Source organism: Suillus plorans, assembly GCF_016647745.1.
Source record: "Suillus plorans strain S12 chromosome Unknown HD556scaffold_2, whole genome shotgun sequence".
In the NCBI taxonomy this organism is placed as follows: Eukaryota; Fungi; Basidiomycota; class Agaricomycetes; order Boletales; family Suillaceae; genus Suillus; species Suillus plorans.
The window spans coordinates 571124-596274 of NW_024537386.1; the positions used below are offsets into that span (position 1 = coordinate 571124).

At 48.9% G+C, this 25151-nt stretch overlaps 12 protein-coding genes across 12 annotated transcripts; 4 read left to right on the plus strand and 8 right to left on the minus strand.

The window, feature by feature from the left end:
• Position 1: 1 nt before the first annotated feature.
• HD556DRAFT_1322058 (ribonuclease III domain-containing protein) lies at positions 2 to 2006 on the minus strand. Its single transcript, XM_041301368.1, has 7 exons — positions 1881 to 2006; positions 1364 to 1814; positions 1156 to 1246; positions 973 to 1099; positions 907 to 920; positions 393 to 851; positions 2 to 339 (listed from the first exon to the last, which is right to left on the minus strand). The coding sequence occupies exons 2-6, from the start codon at positions 1621 to 1623 to the stop codon at positions 408 to 410; spliced, it is 936 nt and encodes a 311-aa protein (XP_041166942.1). The 5' UTR covers positions 1624 to 1814; positions 1881 to 2006; the 3' UTR covers positions 2 to 339; positions 393 to 407.
• HD556DRAFT_315366 (phosphoadenylyl-sulfate reductase) lies at positions 1719 to 3267 on the minus strand. Its single transcript, XM_041310248.1, has 5 exons — positions 2726 to 3267; positions 2308 to 2670; positions 2065 to 2256; positions 1881 to 2015; positions 1719 to 1814 (listed from the first exon to the last, which is right to left on the minus strand). Exons 1-3 carry the CDS (start codon positions 3122 to 3124, stop codon positions 2188 to 2190), a joined length of 831 nt encoding a protein of 276 aa, XP_041166943.1. The 5' UTR covers positions 3125 to 3267; the 3' UTR covers positions 1719 to 1814; positions 1881 to 2015; positions 2065 to 2187.
• Position 3268: 1 nt separating this feature from the next.
• On the plus strand, positions 3269 to 4891 carry HD556DRAFT_314973 (TFIID-18kDa-domain-containing protein). The gene is made up of 5 exons (XM_041310246.1): positions 3269 to 3463; positions 3519 to 3605; positions 3657 to 3864; positions 3914 to 4159; positions 4213 to 4891. The coding sequence occupies exons 1-5, from the start codon at positions 3341 to 3343 to the stop codon at positions 4671 to 4673; spliced, it is 1125 nt and encodes a 374-aa protein (XP_041166944.1). The 5' UTR covers positions 3269 to 3340; the 3' UTR covers positions 4674 to 4891.
• Positions 4892 to 4978: 87 nt separating this feature from the next.
• HD556DRAFT_314881 (uncharacterized protein) lies at positions 4979 to 5800 on the minus strand. Its single transcript, XM_041310245.1, has 3 exons — positions 5799 to 5800; positions 5619 to 5722; positions 4979 to 5545 (listed from the first exon to the last, which is right to left on the minus strand). The coding sequence occupies exons 2-3, from the start codon at positions 5638 to 5640 to the stop codon at positions 5109 to 5111; spliced, it is 459 nt and encodes a 152-aa protein (XP_041166945.1). The 5' UTR covers positions 5641 to 5722; positions 5799 to 5800; the 3' UTR covers positions 4979 to 5108.
• Positions 5801 to 5996: 196 nt separating this feature from the next.
• Positions 5997 to 7144, minus strand: HD556DRAFT_1322080 (uncharacterized protein). Its single transcript, XM_041301369.1, has 3 exons — positions 6727 to 7144; positions 6304 to 6585; positions 5997 to 6250 (listed from the first exon to the last, which is right to left on the minus strand). The coding sequence occupies exons 1-2, from the start codon at positions 6823 to 6825 to the stop codon at positions 6436 to 6438; spliced, it is 249 nt and encodes an 82-aa protein (XP_041166946.1). The 5' UTR covers positions 6826 to 7144; the 3' UTR covers positions 5997 to 6250; positions 6304 to 6435.
• Positions 7145 to 8846, minus strand: HD556DRAFT_1322082 (uncharacterized protein). Its single transcript, XM_041301370.1, has 5 exons — positions 8641 to 8846; positions 8500 to 8581; positions 7514 to 8446; positions 7391 to 7463; positions 7145 to 7330 (listed from the first exon to the last, which is right to left on the minus strand). Exons 1-5 carry the CDS (start codon positions 8719 to 8721, stop codon positions 7285 to 7287), a joined length of 1215 nt encoding a protein of 404 aa, XP_041166947.1. The 5' UTR covers positions 8722 to 8846; the 3' UTR covers positions 7145 to 7284.
• On the plus strand, positions 8847 to 9747 carry HD556DRAFT_1516420 (uncharacterized protein; the record flags this gene model as incomplete). Its single annotated transcript, XM_041309077.1, has 5 exons — positions 8847 to 8964; positions 9012 to 9134; positions 9194 to 9327; positions 9383 to 9620; positions 9674 to 9747. Exons 1-5 carry the CDS (start codon positions 8904 to 8906, stop codon positions 9745 to 9747), a joined length of 630 nt encoding a protein of 209 aa, XP_041166948.1. The 5' UTR covers positions 8847 to 8903.
• Positions 9748 to 10032: 285 nt separating this feature from the next.
• On the minus strand, positions 10033 to 12345 carry HD556DRAFT_1428575 (uncharacterized protein; the record flags this gene model as incomplete). The annotated part of the gene is made up of 5 exons (XM_041304726.1): positions 10033 to 10763; positions 10819 to 11078; positions 11134 to 11162; positions 11213 to 11633; positions 11681 to 12345. The coding sequence occupies 5 exons, from the start codon at positions 12343 to 12345 to the stop codon at positions 10033 to 10035; spliced, it is 2106 nt and encodes a 701-aa protein (XP_041166949.1).
• Positions 12346 to 13951: 1606 nt separating this feature from the next.
• HD556DRAFT_1322097 (uncharacterized protein) lies at positions 13952 to 15628 on the plus strand. Its single transcript, XM_041301371.1, has 6 exons — positions 13952 to 14191; positions 14238 to 14367; positions 14420 to 14900; positions 14956 to 15061; positions 15112 to 15173; positions 15225 to 15628. The coding sequence occupies exons 1-6, from the start codon at positions 14071 to 14073 to the stop codon at positions 15402 to 15404; spliced, it is 1080 nt and encodes a 359-aa protein (XP_041166950.1). The 5' UTR covers positions 13952 to 14070; the 3' UTR covers positions 15405 to 15628.
• Positions 15629 to 17013, minus strand: HD556DRAFT_1322102 (yeats family protein). Its single transcript, XM_041301372.1, has 5 exons — positions 16956 to 17013; positions 16663 to 16891; positions 16578 to 16614; positions 15997 to 16526; positions 15629 to 15933 (listed from the first exon to the last, which is right to left on the minus strand). Exons 1-4 carry the CDS (start codon positions 16977 to 16979, stop codon positions 16013 to 16015), a joined length of 804 nt encoding a protein of 267 aa, XP_041166951.1. The 5' UTR covers positions 16980 to 17013; the 3' UTR covers positions 15629 to 15933; positions 15997 to 16012.
• Positions 17014 to 17020: 7 nt separating this feature from the next.
• HD556DRAFT_1322106 (uncharacterized protein) lies at positions 17021 to 17579 on the plus strand. Its single transcript, XM_041301373.1, has 5 exons — positions 17021 to 17110; positions 17170 to 17207; positions 17258 to 17309; positions 17368 to 17435; positions 17486 to 17579. Exons 1-5 carry the CDS (start codon positions 17089 to 17091, stop codon positions 17504 to 17506), a joined length of 201 nt encoding a protein of 66 aa, XP_041166952.1. The 5' UTR covers positions 17021 to 17088; the 3' UTR covers positions 17507 to 17579.
• Positions 17580 to 17674: 95 nt separating this feature from the next.
• On the minus strand, positions 17675 to 24724 carry HD556DRAFT_1428578 (uncharacterized protein; the record flags this gene model as incomplete). Its single annotated transcript, XM_041304727.1, has 22 exons — positions 17675 to 17710; positions 17763 to 18011; positions 18073 to 18285; positions 18335 to 18422; positions 18475 to 18597; positions 18649 to 18743; positions 18784 to 18908; positions 18958 to 19155; positions 19206 to 19479; positions 19535 to 19729; positions 19781 to 19982; positions 20040 to 20218; positions 20267 to 20558; positions 20614 to 21103; positions 21150 to 21666; positions 21719 to 22960; positions 23007 to 23231; positions 23284 to 23766; positions 23816 to 23912; positions 23971 to 24129; positions 24183 to 24503; positions 24555 to 24724. The coding sequence occupies 22 exons, from the start codon at positions 24722 to 24724 to the stop codon at positions 17675 to 17677; spliced, it is 5973 nt and encodes a 1990-aa protein (XP_041166953.1).
• Between the last annotated feature and the right edge of the window lie 427 nt (positions 24725 to 25151).

A 25151-nucleotide genomic window follows, 5' to 3' on the forward strand; every position in this document is an offset into this window, starting at 1 on the left:
TTTCCTCTACAGATAATGTATCAGGTAAGTCATAAGTTATCAAAAGTCGAAAGCACGATAACATTGATGAAAAATTTCTGCAGCAAAGTACAAGACGATAAACTAATAGTAGACCATCTCGCACATATATGTATGGACACTCGTTCGATCCAGCCCCTTTCATAAAACTGGATAGTGCGAAAACCCAAAATCAAGAAATCGAGACGATTGAGAAGCAATTCACGTTCATTGACGCAACGTCTCATACACAACCTCTACACACTGGCGCAGGCCGAAGATGCTACCAATAGAAGAATAGATCTCCAGCCAGCGCAAGTCTGGAGAGACGGTGCTGAAAGCCTGTTGCAAAGACCGATCAAATTGAGCCCTTTAGCAAACAACCCATCACTCACCCGCCTCAGCCATTGTCAGACTTCGATGCCCATCTTCTTCAGACCCTCCTTGGCAGCTTCGTTTCGGGCGGCTTTCTTGGTCCCACCTTGTCCGCGACCGTAAACTTCCCCATCTACTTCGCACCTGACGAGCCAAATTGGAGTCGTCTTCGTGCCTTCACCAGTCCCGTCTGCGTAGATCCACTCGACTATCATGTTGGCCTTCTGGAGCTGCTGATTGAACAGTGCGAGGTGGCCTATGGTCGTGGAGGTAGTGCAGGGGCGGGGGTGAGGGGGCGAAGGTGGGGGTGAGGACAGAACTGAATCAGGCGCGACAAGAGCAGTGGTCGGAATGGGCGGGAGACGATGTTGCTCCCGCACACGTTTGTAAGCCTCAGTCGCGTAAGGCGTAAACAGGGCTTTCAACCAGGGCTGGACTCCCGGCAGGTCCTGCTCGAGATAGAGCCCGCCCACGTAGGACTTATCGGTGGCGTTGTGTCAGCATCCATTTGTTCGGGTATCAAGGGTGACGTACTTCGAAGACGTCGGCTGGGAACACTTCTTTCGATAAATTGACATATGAAGGACAACGGGAACGTACCTTGAATGTTGACGGAAGCGCGCAAGGTAATTGCCTGAGCAGGATGCAGACGCAGTCTTCTTGGTAGGTCGTACATGCGCGAGACGTCGGCAAGGGTGGAGTTGCCTACGACCAGGGCTCGGATTTTCTGAAGAGGATGTAATGGGCGAGCATGCTTAGTGCCCATTAAGAAACGAGGCATACCGTAGATGGCCCAACGCGCAAGTTGGGGTACATCTCCAGGAGGAGCTCGGTCACGACCAGACCTAACACGGTGTCCCCTAGATGCTCGTACCTGCAGAATGCATCAGCCTATCAGCTTCACACACGAGCGCCTTGATGAAAGCTCGATCGGTTGGGTGTGGTGTTTTGGACAACAACACAGCCTAAGGAGAAGAGAAACTTTGCTCACTTTTCATTGTCTGGACTCGGGTCCTGTGGTTGGTCCTCGAATACATGATTCGGGCGTCCGTAATATGAACGATGTGTAAACACCTGCGTCCGAATGCTGTCCTTGTTGATATCAGGGAGTGGAGGAAACGGCTGAGCGGCATTGAACACTGGATGGAGTATAGACGGTGGACTGTCAGATAGTAACATACGAATATTGTTAGGAATGCGAGAGAGCATGTTCAGCCAGTAGCTGCTGGAACCCACATACTTGATAGACATCGTTGCTGGCCTGGGAGGAAGAATTTGGAAGAGAAAAGAGCAACTCGGGCTACCTTGGACCCGGTCAGTGCCTTCCGTCTATATGAGGTTGATAATTATACCCTGGTACGTGGCCGGAACCAGTATATGGATATGAATTGGCTGGTCATTAAGGCATCATGTGATAGCTTTAGGCACACTACTAAATGTTTCTAGTAAACGGCATCACTTATTATTAGTAGGCGCCTTCACCATGGCGTAAAGCATAGGGTACTGACATGAGATTTATGACAGCGAAGATTAGGATTCGACATTTGTGGAATTCCCCTTCAACCTTGAAGGAAATCAGGCGCATCTAAAATTATAGCTGAGAGATAGAAGCCAGTGTACTGTAATTCCAAGACTATCGAAGCCTAGATTCGTCAAACACCCCGAGCGTCAACGAGAAATAGATCTACACACCGCTCTGATCATCAGATAACGAACGTTTGCACAGCCAAGAGAAATTCTCAGGCCCTTAGACCAGCACTTAGACACAGCGATACATATTCAAGACTTCTCGGCATCGTTACACCATTAAATTAATTACGCAGGAGGAGTGGCTACCTCTGAAGCAGTTGTTACTTCTTCTCCTGGTATGCGTTGCTCCTCGAGCTAATATTATTATATCATTAAAACATCCATATCACCAGCAGATCAACGAACCTTTGCCCTCAACTTCATCTCAGAAAAGTTCTTATGGAGACCACATTCAGTCTTCCCATCCTTGTCTGCCCATCTCCCAGCACGCTCGCCAGTATCGCCCTCACGACTGGGCTGCGTGCTATGCCAGTCACCGACACTGCGATATCCCTGATCGAGCAGTTTATTCCTTGGAACATTGTTCTCGCGAATGTATGCATCGACCTGCGCGAAGGACCACGCAAAAAGTGGGTTTAGCTTGAGGAGCCCTGTTTCATCGACCTCAAGCGGCTGGAGGGAGGCACGATCGCCGCCCTGAGATCTACGCCGGCCCGTGATAACGCTATGCACGCCAAGCTCCTGGTACGCGCGCTGGGCGGGTTCAACCTGCATGTGCAATCCAGCTCAGCTATCTATTGAAATGTCGGGATGAACAACACACCTTGACCGCAAAATCGTATATGTCTTCGTCTTTCTGCCACAATTCTTCGCCATGTTTCTTTTCAAAATCTCCAATGGTCTTGCATCCCTCGGGCTTGTACACCTTTATGTCGACAGCATAACGTTCCCGCACCTCCTGCACGAGCTCATATGTTTCCGCAAAGTGATACAGCGTGTCCAGAAAAATAAGTTTCGGGATTGGATGACCAGACTTGGAAAGCATATCGAGGGCGACGAGCCCAGTGAGACCAAAAGCTGTGGTCTGGTAGAGGGCAGGGAGGTGCGTGAGTGCCCATATGAGGATGTCTTGTGGAGAAAGCTGGGAGAGGTGGGCGTTGATAGCTACGAGACTTTCTTCGCTGAGTGGCAACTCAAGTGGAGTGCTGAATTGGTCGGCCATTGTGTTTGCGATAACAAAGGATGTTAAGATAGTGTAGAACGAAGAAGAAAACAAGGAATTGTGGATGGACCAGGAGTGTATATGTTATTTGAGATGGTCCACATGATGGCGTAGTGATTGCAACACAGAAACCACGGGACTACGTTTCTCAAGGCTTATCAACCATTAATAGGAATTCGATCATTGGTTACTTCATTCAACTGCTCGCGGCTCACCATGGCGCCAACACAAACTGCAGCCCCAGCTGCAGCGCCTGCTCCAGCACCAGTAGCGGTCCCGAAGAAACCCTCAGATGGCACCAGTCGCGACTACAAGTACGTGCAGGAGATATCCCAGATGGTACGTCATTGCTATTTACATGCCACACTCGGCATGAACGACGGAATGCTTGTAGATGTTCGTCTTTGGTGAAATCCAAGACCCGAATCCAGAGACTGTCAACCTCGTCGAGGACATCGTGCGCAGTCAGCTCATCGAACTCGTGAGTGACTTTGACCATGAGATTCTCCTGTGATGTCTTATGCTACTCTAGATCCTGCAAGCCCGCCTTCACGCGAATCGGCGTGGTGTGCGCTACATTACCGCGGAGGACCTCATCTTCCTCATTCGCCACGACCGCGGTAAGGTCAACCGTCTCCGGACATATCTCTCGTGGAAGGATGTTCGGAAGCATGCCAAAGATTCAGGTGGTGATGGAGGGGGTGGTGTCGAAGTCGAGAATCTTGAGGATGGCGCTGATGGTCTGTATTTCTTCAACGTTTTTCCATTGGTCTACTGACATCCGCATAGAGAAACTAACGACCAAGGCACAAAAGATTACTATTAAGCTTCCTTGGGAGATTTCGACAATCTACAGCGAGGTGCTTCGTCAGTCTGGACACCAATCTGATGACGAAGAGGACGAGGACGATATCGAAGCCCATGAAGCAAGTATACAGCGCCTCAAAGAAGCCGACGATGCCACACGACAAATGACGAGGGAAGAGTACCAACATTATTCAGATTGTAGACAAGCGTCATTCACGTATCGAAAAGGTGAAGTCGTTTCATGAGCTAGACAGAATCTTACTGACACGATGAACAATTAGCCAAGCGCTTCCGCGACTTCCTTAACCTTCCTCCACACCTGGACCTCAAAGCTAATGATGATACCGTCGACATCGTTGGCTTTCTCGCATTCGAGATGGTGCGCTCCCTTACGCTCGCAGGCCTCGAGGTCAAAAAGTCCCTCGAAGAATCATATCTACGAGACGACTACCTTGGTACCTCGCCCATCCTTGGTAAGCGCAAGTCGCACCACTTACACAGGCGAGGGGAGCAACGGGACAAACGTGCGAGGAGAGAAGAGGAAGAGGAGGAGGAGGAGGCAGAAGCACCACTGCCTACGAGTTCACTGTTTTTACCCCCACCAGAAGCAAGGACGGCTCTGCGGCCTGAGCACATTCAGGATGCATTTGCGCGGATGCAGGGTGACTGGTCGCACCACCGCAGTGCGGGGATGTGGAATTGGCGTGGTGGGCTTGTGCGCACGAGAGTCAGTCTTATCTAGACTTGCTCGTGTGGTTTGTGTTATTTGGTTTGAGAGGACGATTGGGCATCCTTGATATTTTTATTTCTGCAGACTACTAATACCTCTGTATAATTACCAAAATGTAAGCGCGAATTGTACTAGTACGACCTTCAACACGACTATACCCATGTATGTTCCGGCGGGTGTATCTGGAGTGAAAAAGGACAGTCGATACGAGGACGAGGATGTCAGCATCAGGCTAGTTACTCTGTGTGAAAGACTGATGCCCACTTAGCATGTCCGCATCCCAGCATCATCTTTCGGGGCAAAAGTGAAGAAGCTGATGTTCTTGCGACGAGCTGGGCATGCCAATTTACTTCATTTATCATTCATCACATCGTACATTTTGCAATCCCAAAGATACAAGGTCCAAGAATATTGATGTCTTCTCATCATCCCCGCCCACCCTGGGACTCAGAACAACAAACTTGCAGCAGCATCCACATTCCCACCTGCGGCATCCAACATGCTGATTGCCACCTCCCGCGATACGCCAAGTCCCATGATCAACTCGATAGCAGAATCTGGGTGTCGTGACTGAGCAGCGGCAGGACGTGTCGATGCACGTGGTGTAGGTGCAGAACCCAGCGTATTTCCTCCACCTGGGAACGACGAGCCGCTGGCACCAGCGCTTCTACCACCGCTCGTCTGTGCAGGTTGTGGAGCGCTGCTGGAAGAGCCCGAGGTAGACGCGATGGGATCGTCCGCTCCTGAGTCGATCAACCGTGCTTTCTCTGGGAGTTCGTGTTCAGAGAGGAATCGTACTTCACGCCCTTGGATACGCAGTACGGATTTTTCGAGGTCAATGCACGCCTGGTGTGCCTTCAGCATGTCGAGCCCGAGGAGAAGATCTACATCGCGGCCCTCAAGTTTGTGTGAGCTTTATTATTGGGGAAAATATATCAGAAAAGAAGGAAGACCGACCTCCATTATCGTGAACGAACATGGAAGATGCAAGTCCGCAAGTCGCATCTGTGCACTATGCACACGTCCAAGAATCTTTGCAGTCCCCACTCCACGTGCGATGCCTGCAAATCGTCCATCAATGAGACGCATTATTCTGTGATACGTCAGTTTCGTCTAATTCAGAGGAAAATTGCGCACCCGCATGCTTCTGCGCATTCGGGGCTCACTGTACAAGTGAAGTGAAGTCAGACAGACACAACAAGGGCGAGACAAGACGTACTGATCGTCTGCTGCGCTCCGCTATCCACAAACGCCTTTACAGGATGCGAGTTCACCTCCACCGGCACGCTACCGTCCATCAGTCCATCTACACTCTGAAGTCGGACAAGTGCTCACTAAAGCATCGTCACCCGCCCAAACGCCTCCGGGGAATATTCAAGTGCATGCTCCATGTTTTCCATAACTGCCTGATTACGGATAGCTTCTTCGATACGACGCTGCGCCTCCACATCGAAGGGGTCAGCATTGAGAGCTGCAATCTCGCGCTGCCGACCAAGTTCAGCTTGCTGTGCGCGGTCACGTTGCTGGCTTAGGAGCTCTGCAAAACGTGTGGGGTTAGATTGGGCAGCAGCAGCTATTTCCGGTAGTGTCTGAGCGAGAAACCCTCAGTGAGAAACTAAAGAAAGCAAGAATAATCACGCACATCTTGTAATTGTCTCATAAGTTGCGGATCTCCAAGGATTTGCAGTCTCATCATCTCTGCATCTTGTTCTATGGGTCTGTAAAGGACCATCAATGGGTGCGTACAATGAAGGCCGAGAACAAGATTAGGTGCTCACCTGCCTTCGGGCCCGGGCACGTTGACACGCCTGCGTAAGAGGAGCATAGCATGCTCGCCCACACCAAGCGCCCGGATGGTAGCTTTTGGATCTGTAAGTTCGCGCCCGTTATGCGAGATGCTTTGTTCGCCGGGGGGTATACTCGACTGCATGATCCAGAGTCATGGATAGTACCATGCAGGTCATCATATGAGCAAGGGAACAAGGAGAAAGCAAAGACAAGAACAGAATTGGCATGTCACTTGGTTAGAGCTGAATAAAAGTGGGATAGATAACGAGCGACTCACCTCTGCTTCTAGCAAAGCCATCACGTTCTCAAGCTCCATGTCAGGGTCGATATCAACAGCATACGTCTGGCCTAGATCCGTCACGAACGTCAACTGCATCGTTGCCGCGTTCGCTGTCTGCCAGTATTTTTTTGGTTCGAAACGGGTGTATATGAAGGGTAAGCGGAAGGTAGAGCCTCGAAGGGACAAGTTTGGATTGTGGGTGTTGTACTAACTGGGAAGAATGCAGATATGATCGAGAGAGAAAGTGACCGTGATTTTTCAAGGCGCTTTATATCAACTCTCAAGCGCCTTTGTATTCTGACAATCCTGTGCTGATCGGCACAAGCACTTAGTAAGTAGAATGATCATCGTGGACGGGAACACGCTCGAATCATGTAGAAGCGAAGTAAGGGCACGGGACGCATCAGTCTAGACTCTGACGTGTCTATCAAACCTAGGTTGATAAGATTAGGAACAGATACACGGAAGCTTATGATAAGAATGGTAGTGGTACAGATTCCTTTGAACAGAGCTCATCAATAGAAAACAATAATAAATCAGTCAGATGAGGGGGTGCTACAACCGCACACCACGTACAAACCTACTTCTTGCAATTGCAGACCTGTGGGAGACAATTCATGGTGAGTGCTTTACAGCAATTACTAATTTCCAGAACACTTACAGACGAGACCCCGCTCCTGCAGGGACATTTGACATCAGCGCGCTCTCTAACGCTGACGCCGAAAAGCTTGCTTCTACAACAACATTGACGTGGATGACACCGAAGATAAACATAATCACGTACCACTTATGTCACTAAAGCTCGAGGCAGAGCTTCCATGACTGCTCTCCTGCTCGCTAAGCCCCGCAAGTGTCCCATAACGCATGTGCGACTGCCCCCGTGCGTTCCGCGTCGACACTGTTGGCGGGCTGCTCGACTTATTCGCGGTGATATGCCGGGTCATCGGAGAATGGGACTCTGGCGAGGGGGACGGGATCGAAGGGATTGAATTCTGCGGAGAAGATGCACTCGATACAGACGCGCTGTGATCGCGGTTCCGTTCTTCACGTTTGAAGCTCTCATCGTTGCGTTTGAAGCTTGCGATATCCTCACCCTCACGTCCAGGGCGGAAAATAGGCACCGGCGCACGCCCGCGTATCACGTCTCGTGCTTTGCCTTTCTCATTGGATAGTGGGGAACTTACAAGGCCGAGGGCCTCGCTCGTCATCATGCGCTGCAGGCTTTCAAGTTTGCGTGACAAGGTTTCCGCTTCTTCTGCCGCACGGTCCGCTTCTTCTTCTTTGGCGGCCTGCTCATCCTCGGAATCGCTCTCGTCAGATGAGAACGGAGAGGGCAGGCGTAGGGGTCTCTTTATCTGAGTTCCCTGAAGAGTAGACGTTGATGAGGACGATGCTTTCTTGCACTTTGCAGGTGATTGGACAGAGTTGTGTTGGGTGAGGGAGTTGAGCCGCGCACGGACACCAAGAGGCGTTGCCAGTTTGGAAGAGGAGAGTCTACAGGCGCTATTCAGGGAGTTGACTCGTGCAGCAGGAATCTGAATGGAGGGGGGACGGTCTGGGAGGACAGGTGTTACCTCTGTGGACTTGGTAGCAGGCTGGTTCTGTTGATTGCCAGCGTGGAAGCCTTGCAATCCCCGTAAGTCATCTTCATATCGGGCCTGTGCACGATAAAGTAGATACGGAAGTGGCACTTCCAGATGTGCTGCTAGGCCTTTCCCTGTTGGTGCTTCGGTATAAGCTGTCGTCTATATCAACTAGTAGACCACTCACAATCCGTGCCACCATTATCGCTCGTCCGAGAGAGTGCGATAACCTCCCATAGAACGTTAGCTTTCTCCGCGTTCCATTCAATCTGCACGGACCAAGCTTGTTCAGCCAAGAGCCTAGAGAACTACAACTGCCAGTACGCACATGGGGAGGATCGGGAAGTGGGTGGTCAGGACGGTTGTGGGGGAGCTGCACAACGACACGAATGCGTGGCTGGTGGGGCATAGCGTAGCTATGAAGATATTGATTGAATAGTCCTACAGATAGGAGACTGTCGCTGAGAACGGTGCCCTCTTATACGCGCTCGCTGATGGACGCGACGAAGCGGCTGTTGGTTACCAAATTCGGTGGCATCTCCTTTCATTCACACCAAAACACAGCATCAATTTCTTATCTATTTACATAAAATGTCGCATTCTGGATCCAAACTCGAAATCGAGGACGAAGAGAACAGGCAACAGAGGATATGTGAGCAACTTTGTCTGACATACGACCGCTGGCTCAGTTATATCTAGGTAGCCTCCTTGAGCAATTGAACAGCTCTTCAAGCTCACCATCCAAGAATACATCCAATGCTGCTCCACCAACCTTTGACTTTGGTGAGAGAAAAACCTACGCAGTAGACCCACCCAGCGAACGTGCGTCGTCTTTTCTTTACTATCTTTCTTATATCCCATGGATGTGAATTCGATGGCAGTGCTCGCACGGATACAAGACTTCCTTCCCCGCCTCAAGGAAGAGAACGACTCGCTTTCCCAACGGATCCGGGACAACCCATCGAGCGTGGATATCGAAAATCTCGAAGAGGATGCAGAGCAGTACATCGAAATGGCAAGTCCCAATCCCAACCATTCCGAAACACAAAAAACTCATGATAATTTCATAGAACCTCGGACTGGGCGTGTTGGAGACTCGGCTCAGAGATTCAGACTCTCATTCAGATGATGAGGATTTCGAGAGCGAAGATTCGTTGTCATCGTCGTCTTCCCCTTCATCAGACCCGTCCTCCTCGGAATCAGACTCAGAATCAGATGGGTCACACTCAGACAGCAGTTCAGACTCAGACTCTTCATCGATTGGCATAAAAGCTATCTCTTCCCGCCCACTCAAGCCCCTGCCTCGGCGTACCGCATAGTTTGATATTGACATGCTTCCCGATCCACCTTCTGCCGGCTAGACACGGCGATAATCACTTTCGATCTGGCTCTATTCGCATCAACGATCCACGAATCCGACTTTGGCGACTCATGAAAGCCTTCGACAAGCCTATCTACATAGTCTATCTTTCATGTCGGGAACTCAAATTAAAGCTTCGTCAAATACCTTGTAAAAATATACCAATTACAAGAAGATCGAGAAGAGCTGCGGTAATACATTCAATTCCGGAGGAAGGTATAGTAAGCCAAGACATGACGATGTAGAAGAGCTGACATGCTACATGCTACTGGTATATATGTAAAAAGTACCTGCGTCGTAACGTAGTCAAAATAGTAACACAAACCATGACACTAAAGTAAATATACCGTCCCTGCCAATCTATCTACCCTTCCCATCGCTCAAGTTAGACATAAACGACGACCAGAAATCATTATCAAGGATAATGTCCGAATTCATGAAGTAATTTGGGTCGTTGATTGGGAACGACGGGAATGACTGCTGCTCTGTGGAGTACACAGAGTGCTCAGCAGGTGCTGATACGCGCTCTCGGAAGTTGCGCGCAGCCGTATCGAAGTGCTCAAGTAACGGCTGGCTGAACTCTCGGGGATCTACCTCCGACTTCTCCGACGAGCGCCTCCGGAAACTCAGCACGCCAGCTTCGATAACTCGAGCGCATTTCGCGGGAACATGATCCGGAGCTGCGCTCACTTGTTGCATGCGATCGATCGTCCGCGCAAGAATGCTGTCACTTGACCCCGGCAGTTGCTCGCCGGCGTTTTCCATCACGGACCATTTGCTGAGGATGACAAAAAATGTCGCGAGGGTGAGCATTGCGAAGAAATTATCAGGCGCAGCGCTGAGAAGCACGAGCTCAGGTCGTGATAGTGCAGTGATGAGGATGCCTTCAGACAGCACAAGCGCTTGGTGGCCCCAACTTCGTCCGAGATTGATTCCGTTATGTTCTGCAACGAGGAACCACGGGTTTTGCTGGTCGCACTTGGAAATCACAGTTTTCGTTTCCATCAGGGCATGTACCAGGACCAACAGCCTGCAGGACTGATAATAGACCTGCAACATCGTGAAGAAGAAGACCTCGTGCTCTGCTAGGACTGGTGTCAGGGTTCAGAGTTAAGCTCTCAAAAGTGAATGATGGCGGCTGCATACCTGGAAGGGGATAAATGAGACGTTCGATCACATCCATGCGCATCAGGAAGTCGAGCACTTCTTTGTAGAAGACCCCAATTTCCTCCGCGGAACGGAGGTGTATAGAGAGCCCGTATTGCGTGGCGGCGAACATCTGGGAGATCAAAGTGAGTCGCATGTCACGACCAGCCCCAATCGTTGCCATCGATGTTGTATCAATGGCGTCATGTATAAGACTAGCGCAGTCCGATATTGGGCTGCGCCCGGTACCCACACAAAGCCTGCAATAGAATTTATCAGCTGGAGGTACCGAGTGGATCACACTGCTGTACAGACATTGACTCAACATTATTCAATGCGAACCACTACAGCCACATATTTAGGTTAATTATTTGAGAGCCAGTTAAAGACGTACGAGGCGTGCTTTGTCAATGGCTTCCATTAGCTCCGCACCAGGAAGGTCGTTGGGTTTTTTCTGCCTCCGGAGAGTTTTAGAATATATCATGGCCTCGCTTAGGCGAAGGTTCATAGCCATGCTGACGGCAGTCGAAGCAATTAGCCGACCATCGCGCGACTCTTTTGTCGTTGGATCCCCTATGGGTTCCCATAGTGAAAGTACGAGCATTGCATGTATTGCATCTGTAGATGGCAAAGGGTGATAGGCCTGTTTGAAGATAGACTCATCTGCCAGGCGGTATAGCTGAGGAGAAACTACCGAGCGTGTTGATGAGCCGAGATGTCGTGATGCAACGCAACACTGTGCCAGTTTCAGAAGTGGTCCTTCTGGTTGCTGAGAAGGCTGCAAATTAAGCCAGGGGGCGTAACGTTCCTCGAAACTATGCCAAGATGAGAGTCTCGCAGGGAATAGAATGTCCAGGCTCACATGTCAGTCAGATATTCTATTTGCTCCCTCCCAAGAATATGGAGCAATGACTGATCCACCTTATTCCGCGAGGAGTCATCAACCGAACCTGCACGGGTAAGCGCCTGCATAGCCAACATAGGCACCATAGTGCCGTCAAACCCTCCAGGGAGCTTTAAAAATCCCCACGGTTTGTGACGCTCAGGTAGTAACCGTTGAGGATCTAGAAGGTCGACCTCTTCCTCCTGCAGCTGAGATCTAGAAAATGGTGGCAGGGTGTTTGAACTAGAATCCCAATTCCTTGAATAACTGGGACCTGTATGAGCGCGAGAGTCGTCCATTGGTATATCATGGGATTTTTGGGAGACAGCAAGGGAAGGGCGACGGTCCTCACGTTCTCGCATGGAACGGATGTCTGGTGTGTGCACAGGGCGGGAGGGTCCAGCACGATCATTCGACGGAGCGCCATTTTCTTCGAATGAGCAAGGGAGGGAGAGGACTTTACAGCGGTGGCATTGGGCGCCGGAGTTGTCTCCATCAAGCATTTCGCAACGTGTTTTGTGTTTCCTGCATGATAAACAAGCCTGGACTGCCTTGGCGCGTTTTGCGGGCGCAGTTCTTGGACTGTGAGCCCTTTTGCTACCTGCAGAGACTGCCGTCGGCTCTCCTGGATCAGAAGCAGACATTTTTACGAGCGGGTTTATAGTGTGAGTTTTGTTAGCAGCTGATCGCAGGTCGGTGCACCTGGTAGCACTGATGAAGGATTAAGGCAAGTTTATGTGTTTTCGTATGATGCAGCGTGTGCGTGTTGTGTCATTGTCGCTGACTTGCAGCGGCACGGCTCAAGCCGCTTGGCATGCCGGAAGCATTAAGCGCTGTCTTGGTAGGTACGTACTAACTACTGTTGCTCAGTGTACTAAATCATTCTGATCGTATGCTCCATCAGATCCTTCAGAGCAGCCCTTGAGGCACTTTCTTTGAATCAACAGCCTGAGGTGAGCATCTCTCGAGTTCTATTAAATCACATGTCAATAGCCGCCCATTGTCACGATGAATCCGAGTCATGAAGACGAATATTTTTACCTATGAGAAGCGGCCAGGTATCTCCGCGTCACTCGTGGATATTGACACTCGAGGATTCACATGCATTCTCGGAGTGGTACCGGTAATCATAGCTTCATCTTCTTGCAATAATTTCCGATCTTTAATGGACAGGTTTAGCTCGCCCTTTCAACTTACCAACTTGGCTGTCTTGCAAGACAGCCTCGTGGCCTAACTCGCAAACCTTGTCAAAATATCAAGTGACTCCAGAATCCTTTATGCACGGCGTAATCGTCGTCGACCTCGCACGGCTTGTTTATAAGGCAAGCGCATGCCACTAGTGTTTTGCAGATTATAGTAGCTGACCAGCAACTCATAAATTTTGCAGTCAACTCCCAATTGGATGACCCAAGCAAGGGCCTGAGTGATTCACAATTACAGTTCAGCACAATGACAAGGTACTGCCTTCTCACATCCATGCGGTCGGCGCCAGTGGCAGGCCTCTCATGGTAGAGCCAGATGTGAACCAGATAAGTATCATGATCTGCCCCACACTACAACGTGTACGCGGTACACAGAGTCAACTTCCTTTGTCGCTTTTTTCCGACTTTAGGTAAACCTGAACTAGGGTCCCTAGTCTAAGGAACACGATTCTTTGTAGCCATGACTCAGTCATCTGCACTACGGCTCTGAGGCGTACCGACCATGAACCAACCATTCCGAGTCAATCACGAATTCGAATTTTGGGCGTGCACCAGCTGAGTATGTTGTCAAGTTCCCAAGTGCTCATATCAATTTACCTCGACACACCGAGACCTAGCGGACATACGTTTCAGCCCACGTCAGCCCACCTTGTTGTTCTCCATCATTAGAACGTACGCTTTATCCACCTACCCACCCAAAGACCCTTACCCTCTTTTCCCCATATCACATCCTCATTTTTCACAGGGATGTACACGCGTCGTACCTCCACTAGCTCCGCTGTCGCAGGATTCCTTGTCTCCCCACGAACACAGCACAAGAGCACAGGCTGATGGTGGGAATCTGTCAGTGAACCTATTGAGTCTAAGATGGTATTTGACAGCGTAGGACTCAACCATCATGCATATGATGGATGTATTAGCAACCCTAATATGCACATGTGACGAATCTACGATGAAGTAGTTTTTCCATAAGCTAAAAGTACTTTTCGAAGAGGCCGCCGTAAACCAAATAGCATATGTCGCGGACTTCGAATTCCCGACCTGGCCTCCCGTAGTAGTTCTTCCACCTTCATGACTACATAGGACATTTCCTTTGGAACTTAAATCGCAAGACTTCTCAAATCGCGTGCAAGTTATCTCAGAACCTTGAAACTAGTAGCTACCGCTATGGACACAAATGTCTCCTCCACTCAGTCAACTGATTCGGACACTGCGATGGAGCTCAGGGACTTCATTGCAAAGTTGATGCAAAGTTCCGACCTCGAATCCGTTGCTTCTGAGATCGACGGTAAGATCTGATCATTCAAAGATAAAACGGATCCTGATCATTACAGTTCTTCAGTCCATATACGGAGACCATGCTATTCACCTATACCGTTCATCGCCCGGAAGCCCTAGAAGCGGCATTCCCAATCACTCATCTAGCAGTGCTTTAGGCGCCATCCGTTACGAAATTTCGCTCAAGTGAGTGTATCATCGCACTGCTCAAGTTTCGTTCCGACGCCTGCTCCGGAAGTCTACCATCCCACGAAGATATTTCCATACGTATACTGGTCTCAATTCCCCCAACATATCCCGCCTCAAACCCGCCTCAACTCCAGCTCCTCTCTCGTTATATCGGCGCTTTTGGTGTCGACTCCTCGCTTTTTGGTTCTATACTGCGCACATTCATATCTGTTTCGGGAGTGGAATGGACGCCGGAAAGCGTCTGCGTTTTTGACGGACTACAAAATGTGCTGGAGCGGTGCGAAGCATGGTATGAAGATAAACTAAACAGGGAGACAGCTGGAGAATTACTCAGAGAGGATGCACATACCCACAACCATGTCTCGGTCGAACCCGACGAGCCTTTTGCATCATCAACTGCTGACGAAAAGGATCGAGTACCTCTCGACACTGCTTTACCGGAAGGTATTAAAATCGTCGAAGCGGAACCTATTGTGGACAGAAAAAGTGTTTTTATTGGCCGTGCATGTCGAATATCTGATCCCTCGCAGGTATCGTGTACAATTGGAGGCAGACAGATGTTTTACTGACCGACTTGTGCGCAAGGTACCACTCATTTTGAATAATCTGATGTCGGAACGCCATGTTTCCCGCGCTGCTCACCCAATTATCAATGCCTGGCGTTGCCAGGTGGGTAGTGTGCTTCACCAGGGTATGTACTACAAATTCTTGTTTCAACGATGTGAGATTGACACTCTTCAGATAATGATGACGATGGGGAAACTGCAGCAGGTAGTCGATTGGCCCACTTGCTTTCCATCTTGGTGCGTACGCTATGTCAAATCCGAGGTCATAACTCCTAATCTATGATACAGGAAATCAATAACGTCCTCGTTGTTGTGACCCGGTGGTTTGGTGGAATACATCTAGGTCCTGATCGTTTCAAACATATCAATCATGCTGCACGCAATGCACTAGAGCTAGGCGGCTTCTTAGAACAAACGGATGAATCAAGGAGTGGTGGGCGAAACGCAGGAAAGGGGCGGAAACGATAACACAATTGTACTTATTCTGGATACCGCTATACTGGGCACCTTTATCACGTTTTTATCGACATTTGAATCAAGTACAGGGAAAGACGACGGTTTCATTTATCAGGTTCCCAGATGAATGTTCACTAATTCATAACTCCACCGCCTCGTCTAATGGCCTACTTCGTCAAAGGATTCTTTTGTTGGGTTCATCGGATAGCCACCTTTCAATCACACACGAATAGTACCATCTTGGTTAGCGACATTCAGCTAGCTAGTACATGTCATGTTCTCGGCGTTTGCGAAGGTAATAGCATGTGGTACTGTACAGAAGGAGCGACATCTAGAGATCACATCGCAAGTCAGTTGCTGTGGTACTGCTGTGGTACGATCTCGGGTTGCCTTCGGCTAATCTCCACGAGAGGGTCGTAGGTCTGGTATGTCGTAGACTCAATCCCCGACCGAGGATATTGCTGTAGTCTCAAAGGGACGCCCGAGCACACTTGTTTTGATGTCCGTTGCTTTTCGCATGCTTACAGATATCCTAGAGAGACTAAAGTCACAAATTAGGGTGCGAGAATTCACAGATGAGGATAGGATAGTTGCTGATGCTCACCCAACGTCTGGCAAAATCACTCCTTTGATGCAAGTAACTTCTGAAGCCTTTCGAGGTCCTTTTCTTTTTCTATCAAGATGGCTCGCCATTTCTCCTGCTCTTTGATAATCTTGCCCTTCGCTTCTTCCATTCTATCTGCCTCCTCTTTCTCCATGGCACTGGTGAACTCCGGCACACCACCCTTTAAACTCGCCTCCAATGACGCGGGGTTAGACGAGTGAAAAGGAACGGGCTTCTTGTTTACACTTGCTTTCGGTAGCGGCGTTGGTGGATGTGCAGTTAGAAGATTGAGGAAATTTTGGAATGGGTCTGTAAAGACAATCTCGTCGTATTGCCAGCTATGCACAGGCCCGAGCTTGGCAGCGTTCTCGGGAGACGGAATTTCAGGCTCTACAGGAACTGCAGATGCATTTGGCATAGGGAAGGTAATCGACCAAGGATGCAACTTCAGGTGGTGGTATAGCGTGGTGGCTTTCTCGCCAGACTCTGCTACATATGTGATGCGGATTTGAATCTCAAACTCCCCCCAACTGAAAGAAACTTGTCAACCTTGGTGTCTGACGCGCTCGAACAATACGTACCCAGTTTCTGACACCTCAAATGGAGGTTTATCGATGTCTATGGATGCGTTCAGACACTGCAAAGGACAACAAGACGAGACTTTACTTCTGGTCGGATTCGGATATGTATCGTGCAATTTGAACGTGACTCGTTTGATGAAGTACCCCAAGTCATCTGCACCGCCGACAATATCAGAGTCTGGGACGCTCGGGGCGCTACGAACTGCGACTGTCCACCGATGAGTGTGGTCTGGATAGTGAGATGTCTCCCTCTCAGCAGGAGTAAGGACTGTCGCAATGTTTCCATATATTACGGGTCTGTGTATTGTGACACCCTAGACATCACACAGAACAGTGAGCAGGCAAACATCTATGAAACGAAAAGCATGGCAAACATACTCGGACGCGGACGCGATCAGCCATGATCGAGGAGGGGTTCGGGAGAGCTCGGCAAATACCGTTCGGACTCCGCCACATTTCCTCTCGCGTCGAACAACTGCAGTGACAAAATACAATCCTCCAAATAACTACCATGATTGACGCTGTAGTTCACCGTGAGTACATCGGTAATATATTCTCTATTCTCTTTCTCATTCTTGTCCAAAATTTCTAGGCCCAAATTACGTTCCTGAGAGGCAGAGGGCCTACCAGGTAACAGCCAACTACCCGGCATTGTATATGTGATTGACCATCATTTTCAGGCTTCACACTCGCCCGTTTACTATCGCCCACCTCGTTCAAGACTGTATCTTGGTAGGTGGCATGACAACGTAGTTCGGTGTGCATGTTATTCATCCGGGGTACCGTCTAGGTGCCTACTTCACTATCTTTGGTGTGGGTATGGTTGGAACTGTGTATGGTATGTACCAGCTTACCATGGTAAGAGTTGAGCTGTTATTAGCAGTTACTGTGATTGATACTGTTTCCAGGGCAAGCCTGTCAGGCAGTAATCTCGCGGACACAACATGCTTATTACTTAGATTTGCCAAATACGTATCTACTCTGCACGGAGTATCGCCATTGTCGTCGCAATACCTGAGTCGGTGTGAAGAGTCGTGCTACACTGAGATACTAAACAGGGCGTATCACTCAACGGGCTCCTTGCCAAGGGTGAATTCCTAGTGCCATGCAGCCCATCCAGGATACATCTTGCCCTAAAGACGAGTCAGTATTCTATAAGTTGACAAATTACGGCAGCGGTCTCACCAGGTTCGCGGGGTCGATTGCCTCTTGTATGAGCATCTGGACGAGATTGCTTGTTGAGATTTCCCGTTCGTCTTCTCCTCCTCTTGTGATTCCTCCATAAGTCCGCTCCTTCACATTTGTCGGGGAATATAATCCTTTCAATTTCCGTTCTATCGGCCGCAGCGCGGTCTTGGCCCATGATCTCAAATCGGCAGGCTTGACGGTGGCAGAATTCATTTTGTCTTTATCCTTGTCCTTGGCATTGCGGCGCTGCTTTGAAACAAAAAAGTTTGAGTCGTCAGCAAAAAATACGTGGAAGACGTTGACATACTCTCTTTCTCGTCTCATCCTCCCATTCGACCAGCGGATCATGTATAAATGCATCAAGAACATTCATGAGGGGGTCCTTGTTATCGCGGAGGAGTTGCATTGTAATTTCGCAAGCGATACGGAAGACTCCTTCTATGCCAGTTACTCCAAGACCGTCAACAAGATTTTGAGTAAGTCTGAAAGGAACCCGTTCGGGTGTCTCGAGCGTTTTACCCTAAGCGCACGTGAGTGAAAATAAATAAATAAGAGGAGGTTTGGAGTACCTTCTCGAAGAGACAGTTAAAATCAACATGAACGACGTCTCCGTTGTTGGTGTCCAGAAGGATATTTTCGCAGTGCCTATCTCCCAACCTTCCAAAAATCGATTAGGTGTTGACTACCCTTAAGGTAGCCATCAGCTCACCCTAAGATGAATCCGACCATTGACATCACTGCCATGGTACGCCCATAATTCAGGCGACTAGCTAGCCATACCGACGGCTCAGGGAATGTTTCCACGAACCACTCGTGAAAGATCGGAGGAAATCTGCACCACTTCCATAAATCGCAAAGCAACTCATATACAACAACCACATACTCAGGAAGAATTTTGGTCACAAAAAGTTCAGCGGCTTCTTTATCGGTACCGTCTTTGATATGCCTTGTGACATCATTCAGCTCCTTGGACTGCTTCTGTCAATATGCGTGTTCTTGGAAAACTGGAAAAACGTACCCAAGCTGGAACATTCTTCGTCTCATAGTATTTCAACAGTACGGGTCGCACAGGTATAGTGTTCGGTACCCATTGAATAACACCACATTCCTCATTCAGCGCCACTACACCGTACGTCCGAATATCTTAGAAAAGAAGTGAGCCTAATGTCATTTTTAGCTCGTTGAAACGTACGAAGTTGCCTTCTCCGAGATTCAGAGTTAGTCTTGAGGAGTTTATTGATGATCCCATTGAAATCCATAAGGCGCGCATCCTTCCGCAGATCGTCTTTCGGTTTGGCAAGGAACATATATTTGATACCATCGGAACCGTTAACGGTGAGTTTTCGTGGCTTGGCCAACGAGTGCATGATTTCAATTTCGTCGTAGAAGACTGCATGGAGTTAGTCAAGGTCGCCGCTTTCAGTTGTAGGTATGATTTACCAGTAAATGTGGGCGACAAAGGGTCGAAAAGATTATGTCGTTTATCACGGTGATTCATAGACGAGACAGGCGGGAGGTTGACCGTCAATGATGATTGCAAAGGAATGAGGATATTACTCTCTTTCATTCCAAGTAGCTTGGGAAAATCTCGGCGCATGCTGAGCGTCTTGCGGTCGCCGATGGAGTAATTACAAAGTCGAAGAAGCTCGTCAATCATGGCGTGAAGACTTGTGATAAGGTCCGGGAAGTTAGAGTCTGTGTTCGCTGGGCTGTTCTGTGGCATCGTCTTGGGTTAAATACTTCAAAAGCGGTAAATATATATGGCTTACTTTCAGCTGATCCAATATTGTTCTTCCGCGTTGCTGGCGAGTGGGTTTCGTCGAGTTAACGACTGACGCGAAGAACCAAAGCGCTTGACGGGGGTATTCTCGGATGACCGATGAAATAAGTTTGGATAAGACTAAGTATACAATGCGATTGGGATGCCCGATTCGAGACACGATTTGAGGGAATGCAGTGAACCACTGAACGCAGGAATCAGCAAAGCGTTTGGTTGGGTCGTGGAAACTTCACACCTTGTATACTGGGATGCTATCGATGGAGCTGGCAACGACGTTGTTGATCTTATCAAATAACGGATTTTCCGCTGTCACCTTGCGCTCGCCCATGTCTAGCCATAAGGTGAGCAAGCGAGGAACAGTCTGGTATACAAATTTGTTTCCATAAGCAGCAGCTTCTGTGAAACACTTGATGGTTTGAAAGTTCATTTTAATTCCACTGTAACCATCTATCAGCGAGATATCGAGGCACCCGCGAATAACCCTAGGGACTTACCGGTTTGACTTGTCATCTACTGATAGATTCCTATAACACTGATCCTGGAAGTGGCCGAGGTGGTAAAATGCACTCTCCCATCCTGGAGCTGAGTCAGCGGCGCTCTGAAACTGCTTGAGTACGTAGGAAGCCTCGTATCGGTCAGACTCGTTCATCCAACGTGCAAGGAGAATTTGCGCCTGATTGCGATATTGTGAGCTACATCCATCCGATAATTGTCTTCGTACCTTTGCCTTCATCCGTTTGGAGTGTTCATCTTCTCTTGTCAAGTCAACAGTATTATTGTCCACAAAACCTAAGAGGCGCATGGAGTTTTCGAGTTCTTGTAGCGCGCGTAACGGCTCTCCCCGTGCTCTGACCAGCTTCCCACTTTCCATGAAACTAAATCGAGCGTTGGTGTATTGCGCTTGCAGCATTGCACTGTATGCAGTCTGCCACTGTCCGGCTTTTCGAGCAATTTTGGCACTCGCCAACCACGATTGACCAATTTGACTTGTGATCGATGGTCGAGAGACTGTACTAAACATGGGCGGCGTAAGAAGAATGTCAAGTCCAGTAGGGCGAAGTGATTTACCTGAGTGAAAATGCTGTTCGCCGCATGCTAAGCAGGGATTCGTGTACGCGGAAGGTAGGTAATGTACGGTCCAAACGTGCACCGAGAATTTGGCTTAGAGTCACAATGGCAGATTTACGGCCTTGTGAACTTGGCGGCAATTTGGACACAGTCTCGTGGATCAATTCGAGTTCGTGAATCATGTGGAGATCGACCAGAGCGTCATAAGCACGGCGATGCCCACTTGGCCCAGAAGCAGCAATTGGAGCACCAAGGACAAGGCGTGCTTTCCTAAGACTTTCTTCGACCTGTAAAGGTTCACCAGACCGCATAGCAAGAAGAACTCGAGCTTTAACCACGGAAGGGCCTTCGTGTTCTATATTCGCTGCGATGTTATGAACGTCGTCCCATGCTCCTATCATCCATGCGCTTTCGACCTGGAAATCTGCCAAAACCGACTGCCACCCTGGGTTTCTAACGAGAACACCCTGGACATGCGTGCGGAGCGTATCTAAAAATGCTTAGCCCTGCGGCCAAAAACTCAAGAAAAACATTACCATAATGTCCAAGGTTGCGCAAACATCGAAGGAGTCCAAGATGGAAGTCTAAATTGTCAGGCTGCTGCTGGAGGCGGACTTCCCAACAACTCTGAGCAGCAGTCCAGCGTCCAGTACTTTCGTGTTGACGGATTTGATGTTCCAATGAAGGGGACAAGATCAACGTCGATATGCCCTCCATTCCATCTGGTTGGTCAAGCTGTGCGTAAATCTCGTGAAGGCGTTCATAATAGGGTGTGAAGTCTGTTGCAGGAGGAGGAGGTTGTCGCTCTCTCATTGAGACTATCTGCTTCTCAAAGTTCATAAGTGAGCGAGCGTGAGCTCGACACTGTAGGGCAGCTTTAGCCATGAGTTCATGGTCGATGCTAGAGAGTACTGAATCGACCCGGATGAGCTGCTGCTGACGTATCGCAAATTCAGAATTTCCTCGTGATCTTCTGCCCTCGACTTTTTTCGGTAGATCCTGTCGCTGGACTCGCACATATGCGCTGAGATGGTCCAACAACGTGAAAACAGCCTGGGGTAGATGTTTTAGCGATAATGATGAAAACGATCGAATTTGAAGATACCTGTGCACTGAGAAACTTCTTGTCCGGAGTGGACGAACTATCAGAAGCCACTTGATCTTTCAAAACAGCTGTTAATTCCTCGATAATGCAGCCGGTATCTTCTTCGTTCTCAGAGGCAAGGATGTTCAATACGAGGTGAGGCAGTATGTGGTGAGCGACGCCAACATCCTTGTTACGCACTGCTGAGCGAAAGACCCCGAAAATCTTCTGCGCCATATCATTGGATGCTTTGGTTATTAGATGAGCTGTCCATAGCTGTACCCACTCTCGATAAGTCTTCTGATGAGGGTAAATGGGCGAAGGGAGATGGGGCAATTCCTTATGCGAAGCTTTGAATTTGCCCGCCAAGAGTGGAGAAACTGTTTCAAGCACATGCTTTGGGAGCCCGTTCCACCTGTTGCGGACCCGCGCCGGAACGGATGTCGTGCTTTCTGATGACACCAGGGCAGGCGTGAACTCGCATAAGAACAAGAGTTCCTGTATCGTGTAGGCGAGATGTCCTTGATACTTTATGTCGCTAGTGGACCGGAAAGCATCCAGGAGAACGTCCTGGATCACGTGCAGAGCAAACAATTTTGCTTCTGCGTCATCTTCAAAGTTATTCCGCACGATCATTTTTGTGTCTGTCGAATTAAGGTCGCAACGATCTGGATCAACCGCCCCCAGTATTCCCATGCATTCAAACGCCAATCGTCGCAGAGTTTCAGAGCCCTCTCCATCACGAGTGACAACCTGAAATAAGGTCAACTGTATACTTCCAATTAAGGGATCAAATGCGTCGCCCGCTGCAAGGTTCTGTATAAGCGAGGCTTGATTGCTCTTCATGAAGTTTTGGAGTTCAGCGAGAGCCACCTGAGCTACTGTGATGTTGTTACTGGAGCACCGATCTAAAATCTTCTGGAGTTGCGCGTGCAGATCCCAGATGCGAACACTTTGAAGTTGAATGTGTATTTCAGAAAGTTCTGGGATATGACCGAGGTCCACGACCTCGTTTAGATGTGCCTTTGGGTCATTTCTGACGGTGCTTCCAACATCAAAGACGATATGATGCAAACACTTCTTGGCGGATTCCCGTACAGAGGGAGATAAAGCAGACCAGGCGGAAACGATGGCTGCGCTAGTCGTGCCGATATGCGGAATAACGTCCTCGACATTCAACGTGGATAGAAATGTGTACCACGTAGACAAGGTGACTTCAGCAAGTTCGGGGACCAGAAACATAGTTTGCAGGGTAGCCATAATCTGCGAAAGTTATATATCGTCGCGAAAACATTATAAAAGGACGTGCCTGAGGGGAAACCTCGTTTACAAGAGGTCCGATTTGGACGATCAGTGCTTCTAGACCGCGTAGAATCTGCTTCTTTGCTGGAAATGATTTCTTGCCGTGGACATCTTGTAGCATCTCATTCAAGTTGGATACAATGCCAAGCATATACATCTTGAGGAACAGAGACATTTCGAGTTCGGTATCGTCCGTTATTGACCGCTGGACTTTTCGCAAAGCATCCACTGCCTGATAACATGTTCAGGTATCATGAACAATCGAACAATAAGTAAAGCCAGACCAAGGCAGCCCGTTCTTCATTTTCATGTCCTAGGACCACAACTAGTTCTGCAAGCAATGCCACCACACAGCTCTGGACCATGCCTCTGACGGTGAGATCAGCAGACTTGGACTCGGCACCCCTAAAAATTATGTTCCTAATGAACGTCAAAGACCCAGTCGTTTGTGCTGGCCCATGTTGTTGATACACATAAGCAAGGATCTGGTGAGAATGCTCCATGAACAGTGACAAAATAGTTCGCCTGAGATCCTCCGAAATCTCCTCTATGATCTTCGCTTCGGAGTTAGCAAAGAGATACGGAAGAGTTTTGGGTAGCGTGACAGTGATAAAATCGGTTGGATGCACAGATAGAAATCGACACGTCTCGAATATCAGCATTGGGTTCGTACATTTCCGGGAGACGATGAATGTTGCGACCTGAGAGAGGTATGGTGAGACAAGAATGTAAGGGGACTTCGTTTGTGCTTTCGCTATCTCCAAAAGCTGTTGGGAGTGGGTCAGAGTTTGATACATGTTTCATAAATTGACGTACCTGTGTATACGCTAAGCCTTTCAATACATGATTATCTTGGCCCAGTTGGGATATCAAACAGTGGACAACTAATCCAAGAAGCTCAAACTGAGCATCGCTGGCGCAGGGAAAGGTTGCATTGGTCGACGACTTCAGGGACGTGTGGACAAGCTTACCGCCCAATAGAACCGATACTAACCAGCAGCGTTTCCTTTACTGCATCCTTCACACCTGATTCAAGTAAACTGTTTATCTTCATGAAAATTGGTTCGTTGAATTTGCATCCCCTGTCGGTTGCACGGGCGTGGAGGTGGACCAAATCCGAAAGTGCGCGACTATACATGATGCAAATGAGAGTAATTCGACCCCCAGGTAAAGGGTTTCGTACCCAGCATCGACTCTGACAGAACGGTCCTTGTCATTGAACCCACGTTGCAAGAAATCAAATACAGGTGGCGGTTCATCAGACTGAATATCTGCTGAATGTTCTCTGATGACGGTTCGGAAAGCATTAAACGCCTGTCGCCGTACATTAACGTCGACTTCAGTTGACGGGCCTTCGATGATTCTGTTCAGAGGTAACAGAAGAGCGGCGGCAACGCGGAACTGAGATGACTGTTGTTGAGAGAACGGCTTGAGGTGAGAGGCAAGGGAGGTAACATTTTCGACCAGTGTTGCACGCGCAGAAGACGAAGAATGATGCAGTCCCCTATGGTAGCGTTCAGAGAAAACTTATCATCGACGAGTAATGTAGACTCACCGAGCCCACCTGGACTTGATCTTATCTAATATTCGTTGCATGTAGGATGCGGTATCTTTGCGCCCAATACTCTTCCACTGCAGTTCATCAGGCACAATGAGCGCACTAACAAGCCTCTGCAATTCTGTGCGCCAATGCGAAGAGTCTATGGTGTCTGCAGTCTGGCTCATTGGACTATGAACGCGATTACCGGCAGTGATAACCAGCGGTTCTAAATCGGGGTAGGAGGGATTTCTTTGAAGGAATGATTGCACTGCCTTCAAATTTGCTGCATCTAAACGACTCACACAACCGCGTATGTACACGACTGCAAGAGCCTACACTGTTTCAGCTTGCGAAATGTTTGAAAAAATTTACAGAGACTCACCCGAAGCTCACTCCCAGGTGACTCCCATGTTTCAGAGCGCAAAAGTTCCAGAGTATCATTCACATAATCGACTGATAAATTTGTATTGGAAGTAAGAATTTCATGTAACTTGCGGTCGACTGATCGTTGCGCAGGATTTGGACCACACTGGAGTCGTTGAATTAAAAGACGACAAGGCAGTCCTGAGAGTCCTCCAATAAGAGATGGGTCACTAGACATAAGGGTGTGAG

Bases quoted from the DNA above. Each gene is read 5' to 3' on its own strand.
- HD556DRAFT_1322058 (XM_041301368.1), bottom strand. From the start codon at position 1,623: ATGTCTATCAAGTATGTGGGTTCCAGCAGCTACTGGCTGAACATGCTC. The intron at 1,247-1,363 runs GTGAGCAAAGTT...TGCATTCTGCAG, and splicing joins CCGAGTCCAGACAATGAAAA to GTACGAGCATCTAGGGGACA. The intron at 1,100-1,155 runs GTATGCCTCGTT...CATCCTCTTCAG, and splicing joins TGCGCGTTGGGCCATCTACG to AAAATCCGAGCCCTGGTCGT.
- HD556DRAFT_315366 (XM_041310248.1), bottom strand. From the start codon at position 3,124: ATGGCCGACCAATTCAGCACTCCACTTGAGTTGCCACTCAGCGAAGAA. The intron at 2,671-2,725 runs GTGTGTTGTTCA...TTGCACATGCAG, and splicing joins TATACGATTTTGCGGTCAAG to GTTGAACCCGCCCAGCGCGC. The intron at 2,257-2,307 runs GTTCGTTGATCT...TAATAATATTAG, and splicing joins AGATGAAGTTGAGGGCAAAG to CTCGAGGAGCAACGCATACC.
- HD556DRAFT_314973 (XM_041310246.1), top strand. From the start codon at position 3,341: ATGGCGCCAACACAAACTGCAGCCCCAGCTGCAGCGCCTGCTCCAGCA. The intron at 3,464-3,518 runs GTACGTCATTGC...GAATGCTTGTAG, and splicing joins TGCAGGAGATATCCCAGATG to ATGTTCGTCTTTGGTGAAAT. The intron at 3,865-3,913 runs GTCTGTATTTCT...ACATCCGCATAG, and splicing joins TCTTGAGGATGGCGCTGATG to AGAAACTAACGACCAAGGCA.
- HD556DRAFT_314881 (XM_041310245.1), bottom strand. From the start codon at position 5,640: ATGTTCGTTCACGATAATGGAG. The intron at 5,546-5,618 runs GTCGGTCTTCCT...GCCGCGATGTAG, and splicing joins GTTCGTTCACGATAATGGAG to ATCTTCTCCTCGGGCTCGAC.
- HD556DRAFT_1322080 (XM_041301369.1), bottom strand. From the start codon at position 6,825: ATGCAGTTGACGTTCGTGACGGATCTAGGCCAGACGTATGCTGTTGAT. The intron at 6,586-6,726 runs GTGAGTCGCTCG...TGGATCATGCAG, and splicing joins TGGCTTTGCTAGAAGCAGAG to TCGAGTATACCCCCCGGCGA.
- HD556DRAFT_1322082 (XM_041301370.1), bottom strand. From the start codon at position 8,721: ATGCCCCACCAGCCACGCATTCGTGTCGTTGTGCAGCTCCCCCACAAC. The intron at 7,464-7,513 runs GTACGTGATTAT...ATGTTGTTGTAG, and splicing joins GAGCTTTAGTGACATAAGTG to AAGCAAGCTTTTCGGCGTCA. The intron at 7,331-7,390 runs GTAAGTGTTCTG...TGTCTCCCACAG, and splicing joins GCAGGAGCGGGGTCTCGTCT to GTCTGCAATTGCAAGAAGTA.
- HD556DRAFT_1322097 (XM_041301371.1), top strand. From the start codon at position 14,071: ATGGACACAAATGTCTCCTCCACTCAGTCAACTGATTCGGACACTGCG. The intron at 14,192-14,237 runs GTAAGATCTGAT...TGATCATTACAG, and splicing joins CGTTGCTTCTGAGATCGACG to TTCTTCAGTCCATATACGGA. The intron at 15,062-15,111 runs GTATGTACTACA...GACACTCTTCAG, and splicing joins GGGTAGTGTGCTTCACCAGG to ATAATGATGACGATGGGGAA.
- HD556DRAFT_1322102 (XM_041301372.1), bottom strand. From the start codon at position 16,979: ATGGCTGATCGCGTCCGCGTCCGA. The intron at 16,892-16,955 runs GTATGTTTGCCA...TGTGATGTCTAG, and splicing joins CTGATCGCGTCCGCGTCCGA to GGTGTCACAATACACAGACC. The intron at 16,615-16,662 runs GTAAAGTCTCGT...ACGCATCCATAG, and splicing joins ATATCCGAATCCGACCAGAA to ACATCGATAAACCTCCATTT.
- HD556DRAFT_1322106 (XM_041301373.1), top strand. From the start codon at position 17,089: ATGATTGACGCTGTAGTTCACC. The intron at 17,111-17,169 runs GTGAGTACATCG...CAAAATTTCTAG, and splicing joins GATTGACGCTGTAGTTCACC to GCCCAAATTACGTTCCTGAG. The intron at 17,436-17,485 runs GTAAGAGTTGAG...TACTGTTTCCAG, and splicing joins GTATGTACCAGCTTACCATG to GGCAAGCCTGTCAGGCAGTA.